At 41.9% G+C, this 21644-nt stretch overlaps 1 protein-coding gene across 3 annotated transcripts in view; it reads left to right on the top strand.

Moving 5' to 3' along the window:
• Positions 1–21644, top strand: part of MTAP (methylthioadenosine phosphorylase) — a 38094-nt gene that overhangs the window by 14948 nt on the left and 1502 nt on the right. Inside the window, exons 3-7 of one of the 3 annotated variants that reach the window (XM_013187930.3) lie at positions 168–226; positions 2293–2460; positions 7421–7523; positions 10937–11176; positions 12584–12706. In XM_013187930.3, the coding sequence (XP_013043384.1) occupies positions 168–226; positions 2293–2460; positions 7421–7523; positions 10937–11176; positions 12584–12706 (693 nt within the window). Of the gene's footprint in view, positions 1–167; positions 227–2292; positions 2461–7420; positions 7524–10936; positions 11177–11797; positions 11858–12583; positions 12707–21644 lie in introns of those variants that run through there. The other 2 variants (XM_066989057.1, XM_048051766.2) reach the window with 2 other exon arrangements.

Here is a 21644-nt window from a genome sequence, read left to right as displayed (position 1 = left end):
GGCTTATTCTGAGCTGGAGATAGTGTGAGACTACAGTGCTATTTCCAGTGTTTCCTTTATCTAACTAGTATTTCCTTACATAGCTGTCCTGCTTATTTGTAAGTAGTAGTTAAGGTTTCTGTTGTGATTGGTAAGCAGTAACTCATTCTTTTTTGCTTGTTTTGCAGCCATCAGATGCTTTGATTTTGGGAAAGATAAAAAATGTGAACTGTGTGCTGTTGGCAAGGTAAATGAGCATTTTAGGGAATTTTATATTATGTCTTGAAGTTTTCTCAAAAGTCTTCTCTTTTTACATGAGGTGAACTGAATTTTTACCCTGACTTTGTCAGGCCTGTATGTCAACCTATACTTGGTACTCCCGTAGACTCTTCCAAATCATCCCCTTTGATTACTGAGTCCTCTAGCTGCTACCTGTATTGCTTAGAAAGCTGCATCCCATATAGTTCTCCCTCCCTGGGTCACCTTTATTCAGACGTCTCTTACCATACTTACAACAGATGCTGGAAGCAGGATTTGCAAATGAATGCATGGAAAAGTAACACTGGCTAGCATAGCCATGGATATCTTGGATTAAAGTGCTAATAGATGAAATATTAAAATGTTAATACAGCATCTGGGCAACATGGTCTGAGCCAGCTGCTAATAACAAGGTCCATTAACAGTTCTTGACAAGCAGAGGTGATGAATCAGGTCCAGAATCCATCCAGGTAGTCCAGGCAGGAGCAGTAGGAGACAGGGCCAGGACAGGGCTGGAGACAAGGCTGAAGCATTTGTGCAAAAATCCATCGAAATAACAGGTCTGGAGACAAATGACAGCAAAGGTCTAAGGGCCGTCCAGGAGGCACGGCTGTGACACAGCTTGGGCAAAGAGAGATGGCCAGGGCCTGAGCCTGAGGGAGGGAGCACTGAGCTCATGGGCACTGTGTGCCTGTGTGGAAGACAAAGGGTGAGGCTGGCCAGGGCAATTGTGACCTATTTGCAGTTAATGACCTGACTCTTTCCGTGCCAGTATTTTTTCATTAAATTGCTGACTGTTACCATCTCCACGTTTCTGCTTGTGGTTTGCTGGCATATTTTATTATACCTGGGAAACATTTTCTAAAATAAAAATACTAAGCCAAGGTCACGTAGTTGTGCTATATCAGAATAGACCTTGGGCTACAGGTGGCTGAACCACTGTGCTGTGAGTTATTTCCTCACTGGGTTTTATGACCATTCACATATGAGTCCCACAAGTTTATTTTTGGGACCAAGGTACCTGCACCTTTGCTTAGTGTTCTGCGGGGGAGGGGGGAAGTTAACTTTGAATGCCAGATTTTAAAAAAAAAAAAAAAAAGATATATATTCTGGAAGAGGATTCTTACAGCTGCAATACTAAACAATAAATCTACACACTTGCTAGCTTATCAGAAATGCTAATGACAACATGGGAATTCTGCCTGACAGTACTTGGTTGTGCCATGTGCAATTCCCAGTTCCCAACTGATCAAGTTTTTAAAACTTTTTGCTCTCTTTAAAGGACCTAATTGGTAAATTAAGTTCCCCCTTTCCTCCTGTATATATTGGAACAACTTTCAAATCTGTTTAATGGGAGTGATGCATCTCTGTAGTGTTGACAGAGGTAAAACGAAAGCATGTTATTATAAGACTTAAGTATTTTCTGTTTTGGTGAAAAAAAAATCTGAAACAATGCAAAGTCATTCTTCTAATTTATGAAAACTGACAGATCATTTTAGAAGCAAAGAGAAAAATCTGATGATACACTACTGTTTTCTCTGGGAGGGTGACATTAAAACAGGGTGTGTTTTCTGCTTTTAATTTCCTGTGATGTTCCACTCTTTTCTAGATTGGAGAATACAAGCAATACTTATGAGTGGAAATTATAGAGTTGTATATAAATCTTAGAAATCTGTTATAGTGTGTGTAAGGTGTAATATTGCTATTCCCTGGGTATTCAGAATCTATGAAAATGGATTACAAATTTCAGAGAAAAATGCTTTTTGTACCCTTGAAGATGCTAACATGTATTTGGATTGTAGTTTCAAGAATATTTTTCATTACAATCTTGAAGTTCAACTTGTAAAAAAAAATGCTACAGCACTACTTCTTGGTTCAAATATTAAGAGAATCTTAATGCAGTTAAGAAAACAAGCTATGCCTCAAGATGCTGAAATGATCAGTCCCACCTCCAGTGTTGTTTAGAGAAACTACATTTCCTGGAATTCTGTTTGAGAGGACAAAGGCAATTTCAGTCTGATTTATTTTACTTGCTGTCTACATGCATTTTTGCAGACATGGAAGACATCATACAATTATGCCATCAAATGTTAATTACCGTGCCAATATCTGGGCGTTAAAAGAGGAGAATTGCTCACATGTTTTGGTGACTACTGCCTGCGGTTCATTACGAGAAGAAATACAACCAGGTGATCTTATCATGATTGACCAGTTTATTGACAGGTAAGTAACATCTGCTTTTAATTATGTACTTAGTTTGGGAGGAGAAAAAAGGGTATGGGGTTAAACTGTATAAAAATATGTTGATGTTAATTAAGCTTTTGTGGAATGAGGTGATAGCCTCAGTTCTTACGGCATAAAGGGATATTCATGTAAGAAAGCATGATAGGAAACAGGAATGAGATTAGAAGTCTAGCTGTAACAGGTACTGAAGAAATACCGGGCTTTGAAGAATTGTCTCAAACAAACCAAAATACTGCTCCTTGGGAAGAGTCTGCTGAAGTAAAGAGGTCTCTTTGGATGTGAGTGAGGAGCATTGTAAGAGCACAAACCACTGTAAGCTTCAGAAAGATTCTGAAATGAAATGGAGAGGTGCAAGAAGGAACTCAGTAGAGTAGGATCCTGGTAGAAAAAAACATACAGTAATGATGAGGCAGTATACAGGAGAGATCAAAAACAACATTGTGGTAAAAGATAGGGGGTGATTTTAAAACAAGAATCGATGCTAACATTTTTTATTTTCTAAGAATCATAAGGAAGTATTGTTTTCTAAAGTCCGTGTACTCCCATCAATAACCCCTTCTTGATTATCCAGTGATTTGAAAAATCCAGACAAAACCCAAAAGGAAGAAGCAACATTTAAAGATCACCAACTACACCAAATAATTCAGAAGTGCAGTTGCACATGTTTACAAGTCAATTTAATTTTAATACTTGTATTATATATTAAAGTCATATCTCTCTGCTCCATCTAGTTTTAAGTTGGAATGGTTTTTAGAATGGTTTATGAGGAATCTTTGTGCTTATGTGGAACTGCTGGCAATATTTCATTGCCAGCTGAACATGTCTACTTGTTTTCTGCAATGAGGTGCTATTTGAATTCTGACATACTGATTTTTTGTGTAACTGTTTTTTCTTGTAAAAGAATGTATTTTAAGTACAGTGTATCTAAATGACTAAGTACCCTGCAGGAACAAGCCCTATATAGACTGCTTTGTGTTATATTGGAGTTGATTTCTGAGCGGAGAGTAGCTGCATTGCTATCAGTGGATGGGATTTTTTCCTTTTTTATTTTTTTGATGAGGCTAAAAGTATTGAGGCTGATCACTTTGTTTATACAGACTAAATCATATTCATCCTTATTCTGCCAATAGTACTTGGAAGTGAGCAATTTTATATCACGATTGATGGAGGAAATGCTAAACAAAGGTATGTGGTTTGGATAATTGTGAGTAAAGCAATATATTATTTTGACAACATTATAATCTAGCAGGCTCAAAGGTAGGTGTGAGGAACCTAACTATGCTAAACCTTGATCTGCATGCATGGTAAGAAGTAGCCCGGAGAGAACACGTTTTTAAACAAGAAAGAATTTGGATGATAGCAGAATTATTGTCTGCTACAGATGAGGGGTGGAAGTATAGAGAAACTAACTCATGCAGAGGTCAGTCAGAAAGACAATGACAGAGCCAGGAAATGAACCCAGATAATGAAATCTGAGACCATACTTCATCCAAAATGTAATTTTCAAAATTAATGATTCATTTTGAAGCTAGCTGATCTCCCACAGCTTTACATTTCCGAGCACTTGCCAGTCTGCATGAAAGACTTTCTGAGCTAGAAAGGAAATAACCAGCTTTATTAAGTTTGGATATTAAGAACATATCCCTTTAAAGAAAAAAAAAAAAGAAAAAAGAAAGAAAAACATTTTTATAATAAAATTGTAAAGTTATGTGTTGTAAAGAGGATTGAAAGGGCGTTGATGGTTTAGGTTGTGTTAAAGAAGCCTTAATGGTATCCTGGGCTGTATTACACAAAGCATCACTAGCAGGTGGAGAGAAGAGATCCTTCCCTTCTTCTCAGCACTGGTGAGGCCACAGCTGGAGTGCCGAGTCCAGTTCTGGGCTCCCTAGTGCCAGAGAGACATGGACATATGGAAGAGAGTCCAACAAAGGGCCACAGAGGCAAAAAAGGGAGTGGAGTATGTCCCCTGTGAGGAAATGCTGAGAGAGCTGGGACTGTTCAGCCTGGGGAAGAGGAGGCTCTCATCAGTGTCTATAAATACCTGAAGGGAGGATGCAAAGAAGATGGAGGCAGGGTCTTTTCAGTGGTTCCCAGTAATAGGACAGGAGGCAGTGGGTACAAGCTGCAGCAGAAGAGGTTCCCTCTGAACAACATGAAGCACTTCTGTGCTGTGAGGGCGCCTGAGCACTGGCATAGGTTGCCCAGGGAGGCTGTGGAGCCTCCCTGCTTGTGGAGCTTCAAAAGACGCCCAGAAATGGTCACAGAATCACAGAATGTTAGGGACTGGAAGGGACCTTGAAAGATCATCTAGTCCAATCCCCCTGTCAGCGCAGAAACACCTAGATCAGGTCACACAGGAATGCATCCAGGCAGGTTTTGAAAGTCTCCAGAGGAGGAGACTCCACAACCCCTCTGGGCAGCCTGTTCTGGTGTTCCATCACCCTCACCGTGAAAAAGTTTTGTCTCATATTTAAGCAGAACCTCCTATGTTCCAGCTTGCATGCATTGCCCCTTGTCCTATCATTAGATTTCACTGAGAAGAGCCTGGCTGTGTCCTCCTGATACTCACCCTTTACATATTTATAAACATTAATAAGGTCACCCCTCAGTCTCCTCCAAGCTAAAGAGACCCAGCTCCCTCAGCCTTTCCTCATAAGGCAGATGCTCCACTTCCTTAATCATCCTTGTGGCTCTGTGCAGGACTCTCTCAAGCAGTTCCCTGTCCTTCTTGAACTGAGGGGCCCAGAACTGGATGCAATATTCCAGATGTGGTCTCACCAGGGCAGAGTAGAGGGGGAGGAGAACCCCCCTTGACCTACTAACCGCACCCCTTCTGATACACCCCAGGATACCACTGGCCTTTCTGGCCACAAGGGCAGAGTGCTGGCTCATGGTCATCTTGCTGTCCACCAGGACACCCAGGTCTCTCTCCCCTTCGTTGCTCTCCAGCAGGGCAGTCCTCAACTTATACTGGTGTCTGGGGTTGTTCTTGCCCAGATGCAGGACTCTACACTTGCCCTCATTATATTTCATTAAGTTTCTCCCCGCCCAATTCTCCAACCTGTCGAGGTCCCACTGGAGGGCAGCACAGCATTCTGGCATGTCAGCCACTCCTTTCAGTTTAGAGTCATCAGCAAACTTGCTCACAGCGCACTCCATTCCCTCATCCAAGTCGTTGATGAATATATTGAACAACACTGGTCCCAGTACCGACCTCTGAGGGACTCCTCTAGATACAGGCCTCCAACTAGACTCCGTCCCATTGACTACAACTCTCTGGCTTCTTCCCTTCAGCCAGTTCACAGTACACCTCACTACCCAATCATCCAGACCACACTTCCTCGCTTTAGCTGCAAGGATGCTGTGGGAGAGTGTGTCAAATGCTTTACTGAAATCAAGATAGACTACACCCACTGCTTTACCATCATCTGTCCACCTGGTTATATCCTCATAAAAGGCTATCAGGTTGGTTAAGCATGACTTCCCCTTGGTGAAGCCATGTTGACTGCTCCTAACGACCTTTTTGTCCTTTATATGCCTAGAGACAACACCAAGGTTAAGTTGTTCCATCACCTTACCAGGGATGGAGGTGAGGTTAACCAGTCTATAGTTACCCAGGTCCTTCTTGCCCTTTTTGAAGACAGGATTAACATTTCTTTCCCCCAGTCCTTGGGCACCTCTCCCGATGCCCATGGCTTACCAAAGATGATGGAGAGTGGCCTGGCAATGGCTTCCACCAGCTCCCTCAGCACCTGCGGGTGCATCCCATCAGGACCCATGGATTTATGGATGTCCACCTTGCTTAATCAGTCCTTAACCCAGCCCTTATTAACCCAGGCAAACTCCTCCTTTATCCTGACTTCCTCTGGGGCCTCAGTGGTACAGGGCTCCTCAGGAGAGCCTCCAGCATTATAGACAGAGACAAAGAAGGCATTCAGTAACTCCACCTTTTCTTCATCTGTCACCAGGGCACCCACTTCATTCATCAGTGGGCCTACATTGCCTCTAGGGTTAGTTTTATCTGCAGTGTACTTGAAGGAGCCCTTTCTGTTGTCCCTGACCTGTCTTGCAGAGGTTTAATTCTAAGGAGGCCTTAGCTTTCCCAGTTGCCTCCCTGTATCTGACAACAGTCTTATATTGCTCCCAAGTGGCCAGCCCCTCCATCCATGATCTGTAGACTCTCCTCTTCCACTTGAGTTTGCCCAGCAGTTCCTTGTTTAAGCATGCAGGTCTCCTGGCTCCCTTTCCTGACTTCCTACCTGTTGGGATGCTCTGTTCTTCAAGGAAGAAGCAGTCCTTGAAAGCTAACCAGCTATCTTGGGCACCTTTTCCTTCAAGTATCTTGGCCCATGGGATTTCCCTAAGCAATTGCTTGAAAAGGCCAAAGTTGGCCCTACTAAACTCCAGGGTTGCAACTCTGCTTGGTATTCTGTTCAGGCCACATGAGATCCTGAACTCCACCATCCCATGGTCGCTGCAACCAAGGCTACCCTTAACCGTAACTGCCTCCACCAGCCCCTCCTTGTTAGTGAGGACAAGATCCAGCAGTGCTCCTCTCCTAGTTGGCATGTCCACCATTTGCATCAGAAAGTTATCATCAGTGCACTGGAGGAACCTCCTGGACTGCGGATGGCTGGCTTAGTAGGCCTTCTAGCAAATGTCAGGGTAGTTGAAATCACCCATGATAAGCAGGTCCTGGGCAACCTGCTCTGGGTGTCCCTGCATGAGCAAGGGGTTGGACCAGATGGCCTCCAGAGGTCCCTTCCACCCTCAGCCATTCTGTGATTCTCTGATTACAGGTGGTGATTGAGTGATTGCCATCGTACTGATATTTTTGTTCCCTTCAAGAATATTATGGTTTTGGACTTGTGTAAATTTATTGTTTTCTATTATCATTTGTCCCTGTTCTTCTCCCTGAGTATGTTTTCTGCTTTTCCAGGACAACTAAAAGACATTATACTTTATATGATGGTCAGTGTTCCACTCTTCCAGGAGTATGTCATATTCCAATGGCAGAGCCATTCTGCACCAAAACCAGAGAGGTTAGTGAATGTTGTAGATGTATTTTAAAATGTTATATTTTTATTATACTTGTAACGTATGGCGTAGTAGTCTAATTACCCGCTGTCAGAATATGGAGATAATCTCAACCGCTTCCTATTTCTCAGATATGTCGTGATATTAAAGAAAATTGTAAAATTTGGAAGGCACGGGAAGTAAAAGATCTTGCAGGATCTAAAGTAGGTACTTGAAACACTTTAAGAAGACATTTGGCAACCTAGATTTCTCCAGAGTCTTAATAGCAGGGCAAAAAATCTTTATTTCTCATGTAAAATGACGAGAGCAACAGTGTGGACTAAATAGGAAGACAGAATTAGGAATTATTTCCTTTCCATTCTAAATGAAACAGCATCTTTGGCTAAGACACTCTACATACTTGCAGTACAGAGAATTAAGAATAATACTTCAGCATTCACAGAAATACCAATATTGCATTTGTGCTTTTGTGCATTGTTGGTCATGGTAGAGAGTAGTGGCTTTGTTTAAAGGATATTAAACGTAGAGACAGGCCAAATTACATTTGTCTTTTGTTCTTAAATTTTGCTTCTCTTAGTTTAGTCACTTAAGATTTTCAGGCTTTGAAAACAGGTAGAATAAATAGTGTGAACCGTTGCTCTGCTTTTCAACACCTTTATAAACTTCTAGTAGCGAGCGTATCTGATTAAATATGCCTTCTCAGTGTATTCTTACATCTGAGGAAAAGCGAAGGTGAAGATTGAACTCAGTGTTTTGTGCTGTTGTGGAATTCTCTGATCAGAAGCTGCAGGGAGTTACATTCTGAAGTGCCACAGGAATATTTGCAGAATTAGTCATGTGCATTCAACAGATTCACTCTCTGTGCAATCAGTTTACAACAACGAACAGGTCAAAACTGAATTACGAATCAAGTGGCTCAATCTGTACCCTAAGCATCTACAGATATTTGTATTGCTGAGCTATTCTGCTTGTCACCATCTCACTTCACTGCCATTATAAGCTGTTTTTGTTAATTAGCCAAGGGTCAATGTGGATTTGAGATACCAACCAGTAGGTCCAAGTGTTGTTAGTGGAACATTTCAGGGCACTGGGAATGAAGGTGTTTTACAGTGAAGTAAAGACATTTTAAAGCTGAAGAGGAAACAGACTGCTATATATTATATACGCGCCTATTCATACCCTTCTTCCACTAGACAGTAAACTATGCAAAATACTTTGCAGTTTACAAGAAGCAAGAGCCTAGCCACATGCTGTTATCAAAGATTAGGTGCCATATAGTTGTTTACTGACTTTGACCATGTCATGTCACAACAGATTCAAGGAGTTTATTGACATCTAACTGTAGACTTTATGTAATGGTTTGAAAACAGTGTTATTACTGAAATGATTGGCTATACTTCATGCTGTTTCTTCCTCATTTTTTAGAAAGCATAAGTAGATACATATAAGCCATTTCCTGAGGATGCAGGAAAAGTGCACTGAGGCTGGTTTCATCTGATTGTTAAGTATCTATAGAAAGTGCTCTTTAGATATTAATTTTTGTAAAAAAAAAAAAAAAGAGCAGAGAAATACTACTTTTTCAGAGAACAAACATTTAGGTACTTCCCAGTCTCACATGTACTCATTATCTCATTAGCCTGTGCATTCTAATCAGTATAACAGATGTTTTAAAGAAATGTTGTTTTGAGCTCCTAGAGAGGCTGAAAAGAGATGCTTTGACTTTTTTTTGAAAATACCAGATAAAAGTGAATTAATTTTTTTTCCAGGAAGTGTCCCTGAAAATTGTTGGAATTATTTCAGTTTTCCCTGATTCAGGGAACTATCATAGCTAAATGCACTAGCAATAAAACCAAAACTATTAATGTAGTAGGCTAATTAAGGAATTTGCATGAAAACATCTGAAAACTTTTTATTAAATTGCATTTGTGCAAATATGTGGAAAAATTCCATTGTATTTTTTTTACACACTGTAAATCAAATGAGAACCTGAAAGGAATTTATCTTTTCTGTGATTGTAGGCTTTTGAATAACGTAGTCTGCCTTGGTTGTTACTACTAGAAACTCACAGCAGCATCTTGTAAGGACTGGAGTGGTAGCTGTAAAGAGTTTCAGGGAAATACTTCCCAACTCCTCTGGTTTAAGTGAAATCACAGCTGAAGATTTTTATTCATTTATTAATAACACATAATTAACAGGCAAACAGTGAATTATATGTTCAGAATCAATATAAGGGATAAGCCACAATATTAGATACAGCATGTTAATAAATACATACAAATTTCTAAAAGTCCTTCTGTGGCTGATCTCCTAAAACTCTCATTTAGGGCCATCTACACATATGCACACAGCTACGTGCACGAATGCCCTTCCCCAGCATGTGTGGGTTGCAAACATACCCACCCTCTTCTGGGATGGCAAGTTTGCCTACACATCTGCTGTGGGGTACTCCAGCTTTATGTGTACTTCTGCTGTTCCCCACAGTCCATGGATCCACATGCCAAATGAGAAATCACCCCACAGGGTCAGATAGCACGTTCAAGGTATTGCTACTTGTTGCACCCCTGTATGATGGGTTGACCTGCTGGCGTGCAGGCTCCTCAGAGCATTTTGCAGAAAGGGTGCTCCAGCAGACATTTAGGAATTCCATGATGCTGAGAAGACAAGGCTTTTCTTTGCATGGTCATTTTAAACATTTACATGGTCATTTTAAAATTGCTGTTACTTTCCTACTCAGGACAGTTGTGGATTTCCTAGTCCCATTTACACATGCTGGTACACTCTCACTCCTATGGTATCAACTATTGCTTCCCAAGCCATGTACCAAGAATGGAAATCATGATGACGATTTCATCATCATGATGTACATGGTCCTTGTTGGAAATGTAAAGACTATTAGAAAAAAAAAAAAGATACATGTACAGCTCAGCCACAAGCAATAGCGAAAATATAAAAGTTTCAGATTCCCAGGGTACTCTTTGAAGTATACGCTTAGAAAGTTTTGCAAACTTTCAGAAAGTGAATTTCGTATTCTCCCCAGCTTAACTCCAGCACTGTGGCAATGCAGTGCTTGGTGGCATGAGCCTGTAGCATTTCATGATTCTATTCTGAAAGTAAGCAAAGCCTAAATATAAAGCAGAATGTTTCTGTTTTCCAATCTCCTTTGTCTACTCTGAAAACAGTACTCCGAGTGATACAATCAAAATTAGGTGAGCTCAATATCATTCTTATCAGTAATACTATTAATTGATCTTGCTGGATGAGAAAACTGAAACTAATTTTTGCATTTGGACAGCTGTAGCCATGCGAATACTGCTTAGTATCGGGCTAATTTTTTTTTTTATGTGTGTTTTTTTTGTGAGATGCAGAGCAGTGCACCAGGGAAATTACGTGCGTTTCCTTATGTCGGCATATTTTGCAGGTTCTTATTGAGATTGCAAAGAAGCTTGGGCTTCAATGTCATTCTAAGGGGACAATGATCACAATTGAAGGCCCACGTTTCAGTTCTCGAGCAGAGAGCTTGATGTTTCGCAGCTGGGGAGCTGATGTTATCAATATGACCACAGTGCCTGAAGTGATTCTTGCAAAAGAAGCTGGAATGAGTTATGCAAGTATTGCTATGGCAACAGATTATGACTGCTGGAAGGAGCATGAAGAAACAGTGAGTGCAACCTTTTTCCTCTGAGTCTTGTCCAAAAGGATCTGGATGAGAACCTGTATGTAGCTTTTGGCAGAGGTCACGTACTAAATTAAATCTGGTTTTACTTATATCAGTATTGAAGAATTACTCTGGAGTGACAATTGTAAAGTAAGAACAGAAACAAATGTTGCTACCTCCTTCATTTTTATAAACTTGCCTTACTGCTAGCAAACCATTTAGCTCCTTGTGTCTGAATCAGGGGGGCTATATGTATGAAGGTAGTGTGAACTTGTCTCTTGTAATCTGTCTGGTATTTTTTCTTTTGCAACTCTTTGCAAAAGGATATGTCTTCTTTAGTTCTTTTTCTTGTGGAATACACTTGGACAGGAACTACCAGTGAAAAACTTCAACCAATAGTCTGTTAAATCATAGTCATCATAGAAAGGAACAGCCCAACTTTACTGCATGAGACAACAGAGACAATTTAGTTGGACACCTGATAATTTGCCTAAGTAACTGTAAAACTTCTCTCTCAATTTTTATGTATACAAATAAATTCTTTCCTACACCCCTGTACAGTATCACTTAAACTGCTTCTAGTTTCTCAGACGCAATCTGAATCTTGTCTCCATTTTTCTACAGCACTGTTTGAACACAGACTGCGCACTGCTGCAAAAACATTGGTAAATAAGAGATGACATAGATTTTTATGAAGCCAGCAGTTCCTGGAGCATACGTTTCCATAATATCAAACTACTGTATCAGCTGTATCAGATACAGCTTAGCACACATAGAACATTTATTATTATTAAATAGAATTTCTGACTATCCAAAATATTTTTTTATCCTCTAATATTCATCAGTATACAAAAAAAAAGTATCAAGTCTTTGGTAAAATTAATACACACATCTGTACTGTGCTGTAATAAAGAGCCCCCTATGACATTTTATTTAAAGTTCCCTGTGACACACAGAGAACAGAACTAGCAACTTCTCTGCAAATTCCACAGAGATTTAATAATTACTTGGTTTACTTAGCTTTTGCTTTTTCTTATTTTTTTAGATTATCACTTTATCCAGATGTGTTAGTTTTAGTTTATTATGATTCATAAATGTGCCTAGAAAGCAATATGTTTTTTCACCAGTGACATTACTTGTAATGTGTTCAAATGAAAAGCCCAACCAACATTTTTTTTGAGTATGAAGTTCACAGAATCAGGACCAAGCTATAAAATACAATCAAACGTAGACTCTCAGAGGAAATAAGTTTTTACTAGCTAAAAGGATCATGGCATTTTAAAATACATACTGTGTTTTTGTCTGTGCTTCACCTTTTCACTTAGAGCTGGATTAGTTGAACAAATTTAGTTGGGGCATTTAAATGTGTGATAAAAACTGAAACACCACTCAGTTCTATTTCATTTGTAGGTTTCAGTGGATAAAGTTTTAAAGACGCTGAAAGAGAATGCAAATAAGGCTACTAGCATACTCCTTACTGCTATACCTCTGATAGGTTCCATGGAATGGACAGACACCCTGCACACCTTGAAAGTAAGTACACATATAAGGTCAGTTTGTACTGGGGACAGTGTATGCGTATATACAAGTCATATAGGTATATGCTCTAAAATGTTTCTGCTTAAATCGTAACTTTTTTAATTAGGCGCTTTAACAAACCAAATCTATTCAAGATGGACAAATATATTCATTAAAAGTCTTACAAACTTTGCTGCAAAAATTCAATTTTAGCTTCATTTTCATGGCAAGTGTTACGAAAGGTAAAAAGATTAAAGACATCTATATATGGACATTGAAGTATATGCTTCACAGCACAGTGTATTAGTTTAACCCAGCCAGCAGCTAAGCACCACACAGCCGTTCGCTCCCCCTCCCCTCATCCCGCATGGGATGGGGGAGAAAATCAGAGGGAAAAAAATTAAAAGGAAAGCCTGTGGGTTGAGATAGAGACAGTTTATTAGGATAGAAAAGAAATGAAAATAATAATAATGATAATAGTACTACTAATAATAATGTATACAAAACAAGTGATGCACAATGCAGTTGGTCACCACCCTCTGACTGATGCCAAGCCTATCCCTGAGCAGCCAGTCTGCCCGCCCCAGCCAGCCCCCCATATTAATTGGTCAGTATGACATCAGATGGTATGGAATACCCCTTTGGCCAATTTGGGTCAGCTGTCCTGGTTCTGTCCCTTCCCAGCTCCTGCTAAATCCCCAGCCTGCCCACTGGCAGGACAGTGGGAAAAGCCAGAAAGTCCTTGGCTTGGTGTAAGCACTGCTCTGCAACAATTAAATCATCAGTGTGTTATCAATATTCTCATCCTAAATCCAAACCACAGCACCATACCAACTACTAGTAGAAAAATTAACTCGATCCTAGCCGAAACCAGGACACATAGGTAAGATAAAAATTTAGGTGAGTATACTGCTGAAAAGCCTTTACATCTGCTCAGCTATAGATTAAGTCTTAGAACAATGGAGAACCAAGTGTTGAAGACTGAAATAAATCAAAAACGTTGTGTTCTCTTTAATGTATATAATGTGAGGAGTTTGTGACAATATATGGGTAATGGCCAGATTGAAATTATTAGAACTGGATTCACCCACATGCTTTCAGATCCAAAGAGCATGAAAAAAGAATGTTATTCAAGAATACCTTAGTGATGGATTTCTTAGGCAGAATTTTTCTGAGACTAGAGTTTGCTTTTATGTTTTACATTGCCACAGTTTCACAGGAGTGCTTGAGATTCTTTTCTGTCTATAGGGTAGAGGAAGGGAATGGTGTTAAAATTGTATGGATGTCTGTCCAACTTCTTAACAAGGTTCTTGTGACAAGTAGCTACTTCTGACAGTCCAAGTGTGTGTAGCATGAGAGGAACTGAGGATTACATTGGGATGGTGTGTGAAACAGGGAAAGAGAATTGGAATGTGAGAGAGCATATAGAAGTGGGCCAAAAAGAGCTGTTAGTGGAAGCAGCATTCTGAAATGGAGAAAGCCTGTTGGGGAAACAAAGGAGTCCAATCTCTGATGCTCTCTCCACTTAAAGGTTCTTTCTTTCTCTTTTCTAAAAATTACTATGTTTAATGAAACTTAAACGAGTAAGAAAGACAAAACCAGACATAAATCATGTCTTTGTGTACTTGAAAGTGTTCCCTGAAACTCAACTATCAACAGAATTGTCTGTGCTGTCGAAATCTTCTTCAGTGTCTTCTGATGGGTATAAAAATTAGTTTCATTTCTGATCTGTTTCTCTTGTCAGTGATGCTCGTGTGTGGTTTAGTCTGTGTCCTAAAAGAAAGACTTACTAAGTAAAATTCCCTGCGGATTCTTGTAAGCATACTTGAACAGGGCAGGTTCGTGGAGGTTCAACCCAAAACCCTGAAATTAGTGTTTTAGGGGACTTTGAATTATGTTTTCAACTTTTCCTCACTTAAGTGGAACTTAAGTTCCAGTTATCAGCTATTAGTTGTTTTTCATGTCCCCTCTACACATCTGTGAGAAGCAACAGCATTTTCCCCTTCCTCTTTAGTCTTTGGGATGTTGTGGCATGAATGGAAAAGGGAGACAGCAGAACCAGTATTCCTTCTTCCCTGTTATCCACACAAAGCATTTTCAGAGGACTTAACTGCATTTTTTGTTAAATACTAGCTGTAAAAAAAAAAAAAATCCTCCCACAACTAATTTTAAAAATGTGCTAGATATACCTCAGCTACTTTGTTCATGCTGGTGTGCAAGGACCTTATAGAATCGTAGAACCATAAAGGTTGGAAAAGACCTCCAAAATGATCTGGTCCAACCATCCCCCTACCAGCACTATAACCCACTAGACCATGTCCCTAATTGCCACATCCAGCCTTTACTTGAACACCCCCAGGGACGGTGACTCCACCACCTCCCTGGGCAACCCGTTCCAATGCCTGACTGCTCTTTCTAAGAAGAAATGCCTCCTAATTTCCAACGTGAACCTCCCCTGACACAATTTGAGGCCATTCCTTCTTGTCCTATCACTGGTTATCTGTGAGAAGAGGCCGACCCCCAGCTCCCCACAACTTCCTTTCAGGTAGCTGTAGAGAGCAATAAGGTCTTCCCTGAGCCTCCTCTTCTACAGACTAAACAACCCCAGTTCCTTCAGCCACTCCTCGTAGGACTTGGGTTCCAGGCTCTTCACCAGCTTCGTAGCCCTTCTCTGGGCACATTCCAGGGCTTTGATGTTCTTCTTGTAGTGAGAGGCCCAAAACTGTACACAGTACTCGAGGTGTGGCCTCAACAGAGCAGAGTACAGGGGGACAGTCACCTCCCTGGTCCTGCTGGGTACACTATTCCTGATACAAGCCAGGGTGCCTTTGGCCTTCTTGGCCACCTGGACACACTGCCAGCTCATGTTCAGGCAAGCACTGACCAGTACCCCCAGATCCTTTTCCTCTGCACAGCTTTTGAGCCACTCTGCCCCAGGCCTGTAGTGTTGCATGGGGTTGTTGTGGCAAAAGTGCAGGACCTGGCACTTAGCCATGTTGAACCTCATCCCATTGGCCTCTGCCCATTGATCCAACCTGTCCAGATCCCTCTGCAGAGCCTTCCTACCCTCCAGCAGATCAACACTTCCCCCCAATTTGGTATCATCTGCAAACTTACTGAGGGTGCACGCAATTCCCTCATCTCAATCATCAATAAAGATAGTAAAGAGAATGGGCCCCAACACCGACCCCTGGGGAACACCACTCATGACCGGTCACCGGTTGGATTTAACTCCATTCACTGCTACTGTCAGGGCCTGGCCGTCCAGCCAGTTTTTAGCCTAGCAAGGAGTGTACCTGTCCAAGCCATGGGCTGCGAGTTTCTCGAGGAGAATACTGTGTGAGACTGTGTCAAAGGCTGTGCTGAAGTCTAGGTAGACTATGTCAACAGCCTTTCCCTCATCGACCAAGCGGTCACAGAAGGAGATGAGGTTGGTCAGGTAGGACTTACATTTCATGAACTTTCCCAAGTAAATAATGCTGCTAAGGTACTGAGGGATCTAACTCCAAATCTGACAGATGTACTTGAGTAAACAGTAAGACAGTGTCTTGTTGCTTTTGTTTGTATGATTGTCTTGATTCTTCATAGGGAATGAAAGAACAAGTGGCTGGAAAGAACTGACACCAAGTTTGTAAGGTTCCCATCCTCTTCTACCATTTCATTGTCAGCTGTTTAAAACACCAATTCAATTGCTTTCTGCAGCTTTTGATCTACTATTTTCTGAAAGAAAATACGATACATGAAGAGGATGGGGTACTTCTTTCTAATGTTGCTTCTTAGGCTTCTTCTCTAGACATCTGCTGCTACCTGGTATTAGTGATGAATATTGAGATGGTTTCACTTTGACTTGGCAATTCTTATGTTTATGCTCTTTGCTGGTAGTGGCTTCGTTTGAGTGATAATATACTGAGAAAGGAAGTTGGTCTGAAGGTACTAGACGGACTGCAAACAGGAACTAGGTATTGGCAGTAGGGGTTGAGATCTGTGTCAGGAGAATAAGAGTCGTATTGTTTCTGCTTTAATAGGACAAAGCACTGTGGACAAGAGGCAGGAAAGTCTGAGGTTTTGGAGTCTTGCTTTAATCTTATTTTTTAGGAAGGGCTGGAAAGGGTAGCAATCTCTCTGAGACGTTAAATAGTGGTAGATGCAGGGCTGGTCGTGCGATTTTGTGTTTGTGGATAAGGAGAGAGGCAATTATATGATACAGCAAAGAGAGAGAGATGTTTGTGCCTCACTATGAGTATGTAGTTGAGCCATTAAGAGTGAAACGTGCCTTATTTTTGTAGATGCAAAATGTTCTGTAGATTTTGCTCTGGCAGCTTTAAAGGTCAGCTGATGAGGGTTTTTTGAATGTTTTCAGAGACACCTTTTCCCAATGCTTGAAGGCAGCACCTTGTGTGTGCCTTGTGAACTGTACAAGCTTGTACTCAGCAGTCAGTACCAAGAGAAACCCTGCCAGCCTACGCTCAGGCTACAGCTGGGTATCTCAAACAGGCATTTGCTGGTGTCTGTTTCTAGTGTTTGGGGAAGCATGTGAAACCATAAAATTCTGCGTGGATAAAACTTTTCCTTTCTGACCTCTGTGATCTGGCTACTGTGACTGGAGAGACTTCACCGAACAGGAGCAAAGGTGTCGCAAGGCTCCTTGCCCAGCTGCATTTATTTGCTTCTTTCCTAAGAGATGTGTTTCCTACTTAACCACACAAGCACATGGTGATTTCACCTCTGAAGCTCACAGTAGTGTTTCAGGAAACCCTGGAGTGTTGAAGCAAGAAAGTCCAGGGGCTGTTTTCCTGCTCAGGGTTAGGCTGCTTGCCATCCATTCTGTGTCATGTCTTTTTGTCTGTGATATGCCAGTTAGTTTAAGCCTAGTATGAATGTTAGCATTTTTTAACTACCAAGACATCTTTAGGCCAGTGTTTCATGGCCATGTTGCTGTAAAGGGAGACCATTATCCAGGCTCAGGTTACATGAGTTTGAAAAAAAAACTTGGAGTAAACTTTTCTGCAGGCACACTATCTTCCCAACGCCTGTTGTTCTGAGACACAGTCAGCGTACGAAGCCCTTACACTTTCAGAACATGTGTGATCACATAGTGTTTCTGTCACTGATCAGGAAATACAATCATCACAGTAGCTGAAGTAGCCTCACAATCACAGGCACTGGTTCTTATGGGGGACTTCAACCACCCTGATTGATATCTGCTGGAAAGACCACGCAGCTTGGCAAAAACAGTCCAGGAGGTTCTTGCAGAGTACTGATAACTTTTTGACACAGCTGGTGGAGGAGCCAACAAGGAGAGGTATGTTGCTGGACCTTGTATTAACAAAGAAGGGCTGGTTGGCGATATGAAGGTTGGGGGCAACCTTGGCTTCAGTGACCATGAGATGGTGGAGTTCAGGATCTTGCAAGGGAGAAGCAGGGCGAAAAGTAGGATCGCAACCCTGGACTTCAGGAGAGCAAACTTTGGCCTCTTCAGGGACCTACGTGGAAGAATCCCATGGGTGAGGGCCCTGGAAGGAAAGGGAGTCGAAAAGAGCTGGTCGGTATTCAAGCATCACTTCCTTCAAGCTCAAGATCGATGTATCCCTATGAGTAAGAAGGCCAGCAAAGGGGGCAGAAGACCTGCATGGATGAAAAAGGAGCTCCTGGCAAGCAAACAGAAGAAGAAAGTATAGAGCATGTGGGAAAAGGGACAGGCCACTTGGGAGGAATATAGGGACATTGTCAAAGTATGCAGGGATGTGACAAAGAAGCCCAAGGCCCATTTGAATTTAAATCTTGCAAAGGATGGCAAGGACAACAAGACAAGCTTCTTCACATCCATCAGTAGCAAAAGGAAGACGGGAAATGTTGGACCCGCCGCTGATTGGGGTGGGTGCCCTGGTAATGAAGGATACAGAGAAGACAGAGTTGCAGAATGCCTTCTTTGCTTCAGTCTTCACTGCTAAGACTAGCCCTCAAGAATCCCAGGCCCTAGAGACAAGAGAGGTTATCTGGAGAAAGGAGGACTTCCCCTTGGTTGAGGAGGATTGTGTCAGAGATAATTTAAGCAAACTTGACATCCACAAATCCATGGCCCCCATGGAATACACCCACGGGTGCTGAGGGAGCTGGCTGATGTTATTGCTAGGCCACTCTCCATCATTTTTGAAAGGTCATGAAGAACAGGAGAGGTGCCTGAGGACTGGAAGAAAGCCAATGTCACACCAGTCTTCAAAAAGGACAAGAAGGAGGATCCAGGTGACTACAGGCCAGTCAGCCTCACCTCATCCCTAGAAGGGTGATGGTCATTTTGGAAGTCATCTCCAAGCATGTGGAGGATAAGAAGGTGACCGGTCTGGTAGCCTTCTGTGATGGGGTGACTGGCTGGGTAGATGCAGGGACAGCAGTGGATGTTGTCTACCTTGACTGCAGCAAGGCTTTTGACACTGTCTCCCATAACATCCTCGTGGGCAAGCTCAGGAAGTGCAGGATAGATGAGTGGACAGTGAGGTGGATTGAGGAGTGGCTGGATGGCAGAGCTCAGAGGGTTTAGTCAGCAGTGCAGTCTTATTGGAGGCCTGTAGCTAGCGGTGTCCCCCAGGGTTCAGTACTTGGTCCAGTCTTGTTCAATTTATTCATCAGAGTGCACCCTCAGAAAGTTTGCTGATGCCCCAAAGCTGGAAGGAGTGGCTGATACCCTAGAGGACTGTGCTGCCATTCAGAGGGACCTGGACAAGCTGGAGAGATGGGTGATGAGAAACCTCATGAAATTCAACAAGGGCAAGTGGAGGGTACTGCACCCAAGGAGGAATAACCCCAAGCACTAGTACATGCTGGGGGCTGACCTGCTGGAGAACAGCTTTGCAGAGAGGAACCTGGGAGTCCTGGAGGACAGCAGGCTGACCATGAGTCAGCAATGTGCCCTTGTGGCCAAGAAGGCCAACGGTATCCTGGGGTGCAATGAGAAGAGTGTTGCCAGCCGGTGAAGGGAGGTGATCCTCCCTCTCTGCTCAACCCTGGTGAGGCCACACCTGGAGTACTGTGTCCAGTTCTGGGCTCCCCAGTACGAGAGAGGCATGAAGCTACTGGCGTAAGTCCAGCACAGGGCTACCGAGCTGATCAGAGGACTGGAGCATCTGTCATACAAGGAGAGGCTGAAAGCTGCGCCTGTTTAGCTTGGAGAAGAGAAGACTGAGAGGAGATCTTATCAATGTATATAATTATCTGAAGGCAGAGTGTCAAGAGGATGGAATCGGACTATTTTAAGTGGTGCCCGGTGACAGGACAAGAGACAACGTGCACAAACTGAAGCACTGGAGGTTCCGGCTGAGTATGAGGGGACACTTCTTTACTGTGAGGGTGACAGAGCACTGGAAGAGGTTGCCCAGAGAGGCTGTGGAATCTCCTTCTCTGGAGATATTCAAAACCCGCCTGGATGTGATCAGGTGCATCATGCTCTAGGTGACCCTGCTTGGCAAGGGGTTGGACTGGATGATCTCCTTCCAACCTTAACCACTCTGTGACTCTATGCACAGTTGCATCTGCTAGTCACTGAAAATATTTGTGTAGTAAGATGATAATCATTGGCAGTTACTACTGTAATGCCCGCAAAATCATGGAGTTCAAGATCCTGTGGAAACAAGGAAGGCAAATAGCAGAGTACAGATGCTGAACTTCAGGTGAGCATACTTGTTTAACCAGTAAACGACTAGGTAGCATCTCATGGGAGGCAACTTTGAAGGGGCAAAAAGCTCTGGAAGGCTAGCAGATCTTTAAGGGCAGCATTCTCCAAGTGTAAGAGTGATCCAGACAGAGACCAATCAGGAAACTGGGAACAGAGCTCCAGTGCAAAAATGCAGAATTCAAGAGTTGGAAACAAGAACAAGCTACAGAGGAGGAATCCAGAAGCAAGACCAGGCATGTACAGATGGTTTGAGGGAAATGAAAGCTTGCCTGTAATTGACACTTGGAAGGGACATCAAAGATAACAAGAACATCTTCAGCCATTGCATGATTTCAGAAGCTGATCAAGGAAAATATGGGCTTACTACTGAATGAAGTAAACAAATTTGTAACAGCAGACACTTTCCAAATGGAACTAGTATAATAGATTCTTATTATCTTTGTTGGGAAAAGTATTGGTGAGAGAGAAAAACTGACTTGTTGAAAAGAATTTTAGCTCACAACTGTGAATTGAGCTTTGTACGTTTATTGCAATAGGATTCAACCCCTTGAGGTTTGGAAGAGAATCTGTGCTGAAATGGTAAAATGAATTTCACATTACAACTGATTTTTTTTACTGCTTGTGTGTAAGAAAATCAGCTTATTGTAGGGCATCAGACCTTCCATAAATACTTCTCAGGTGAACTTAATGACTGTGTGAGGAATCCTGCAGATATTACCTGCCTTTTTTAAACTACTGTACTAGCCTTTGTGAAATGATGTTTGTCAGAGCTCTCTGATAGAGGGAATGGTCTACTCAGATAAGAGAGCTGTGAATACTATAGGATGGTTTAGATTGGGTAAGGTATGCATAGACATATTTCAGCACACTTCATCTTTGACATACTTGGACTATAATATGTTTGGTAGCTAGCAAGTCAAATGGCATAAAAGTTAGCTTTTTCAGTCATTTTTTCTAGTCTATGATTGATAGTTACATTTATAATGTATGTATCTCGAGCTCTGATCTTAAAAATGTTCTTGACCAATTTTCTTTGCTAAAAAAACTCCCCATCGGTGAGCCTACTTATATGACTAGAGTGAATTGGCTCAGATGGATAAGGTGGAAAGAAAATTAATTGAGGGTTCACTTAACTGTAGTTGTATTGGTCTGTGTACTGTGGCCCTTGCAGGCTAAGAACCTCTCAAGACAACTGAAGTTTAAAAGTTTATCAGGTCCTACCATTGAATGTGGCTGATGTCAAAGTTGCCTGTCCCTGCATATCATGAACATTTAATTCACTCC

This window comes from Anser cygnoides, chromosome Z (assembly GCF_040182565.1).
Source record: "Anser cygnoides isolate HZ-2024a breed goose chromosome Z, Taihu_goose_T2T_genome, whole genome shotgun sequence".
Taxonomy (NCBI): domain Eukaryota; kingdom Metazoa; phylum Chordata; class Aves; order Anseriformes; family Anatidae; genus Anser; species Anser cygnoides.
This window is presented reverse-complemented; position numbering and strand designations above follow the sequence as displayed.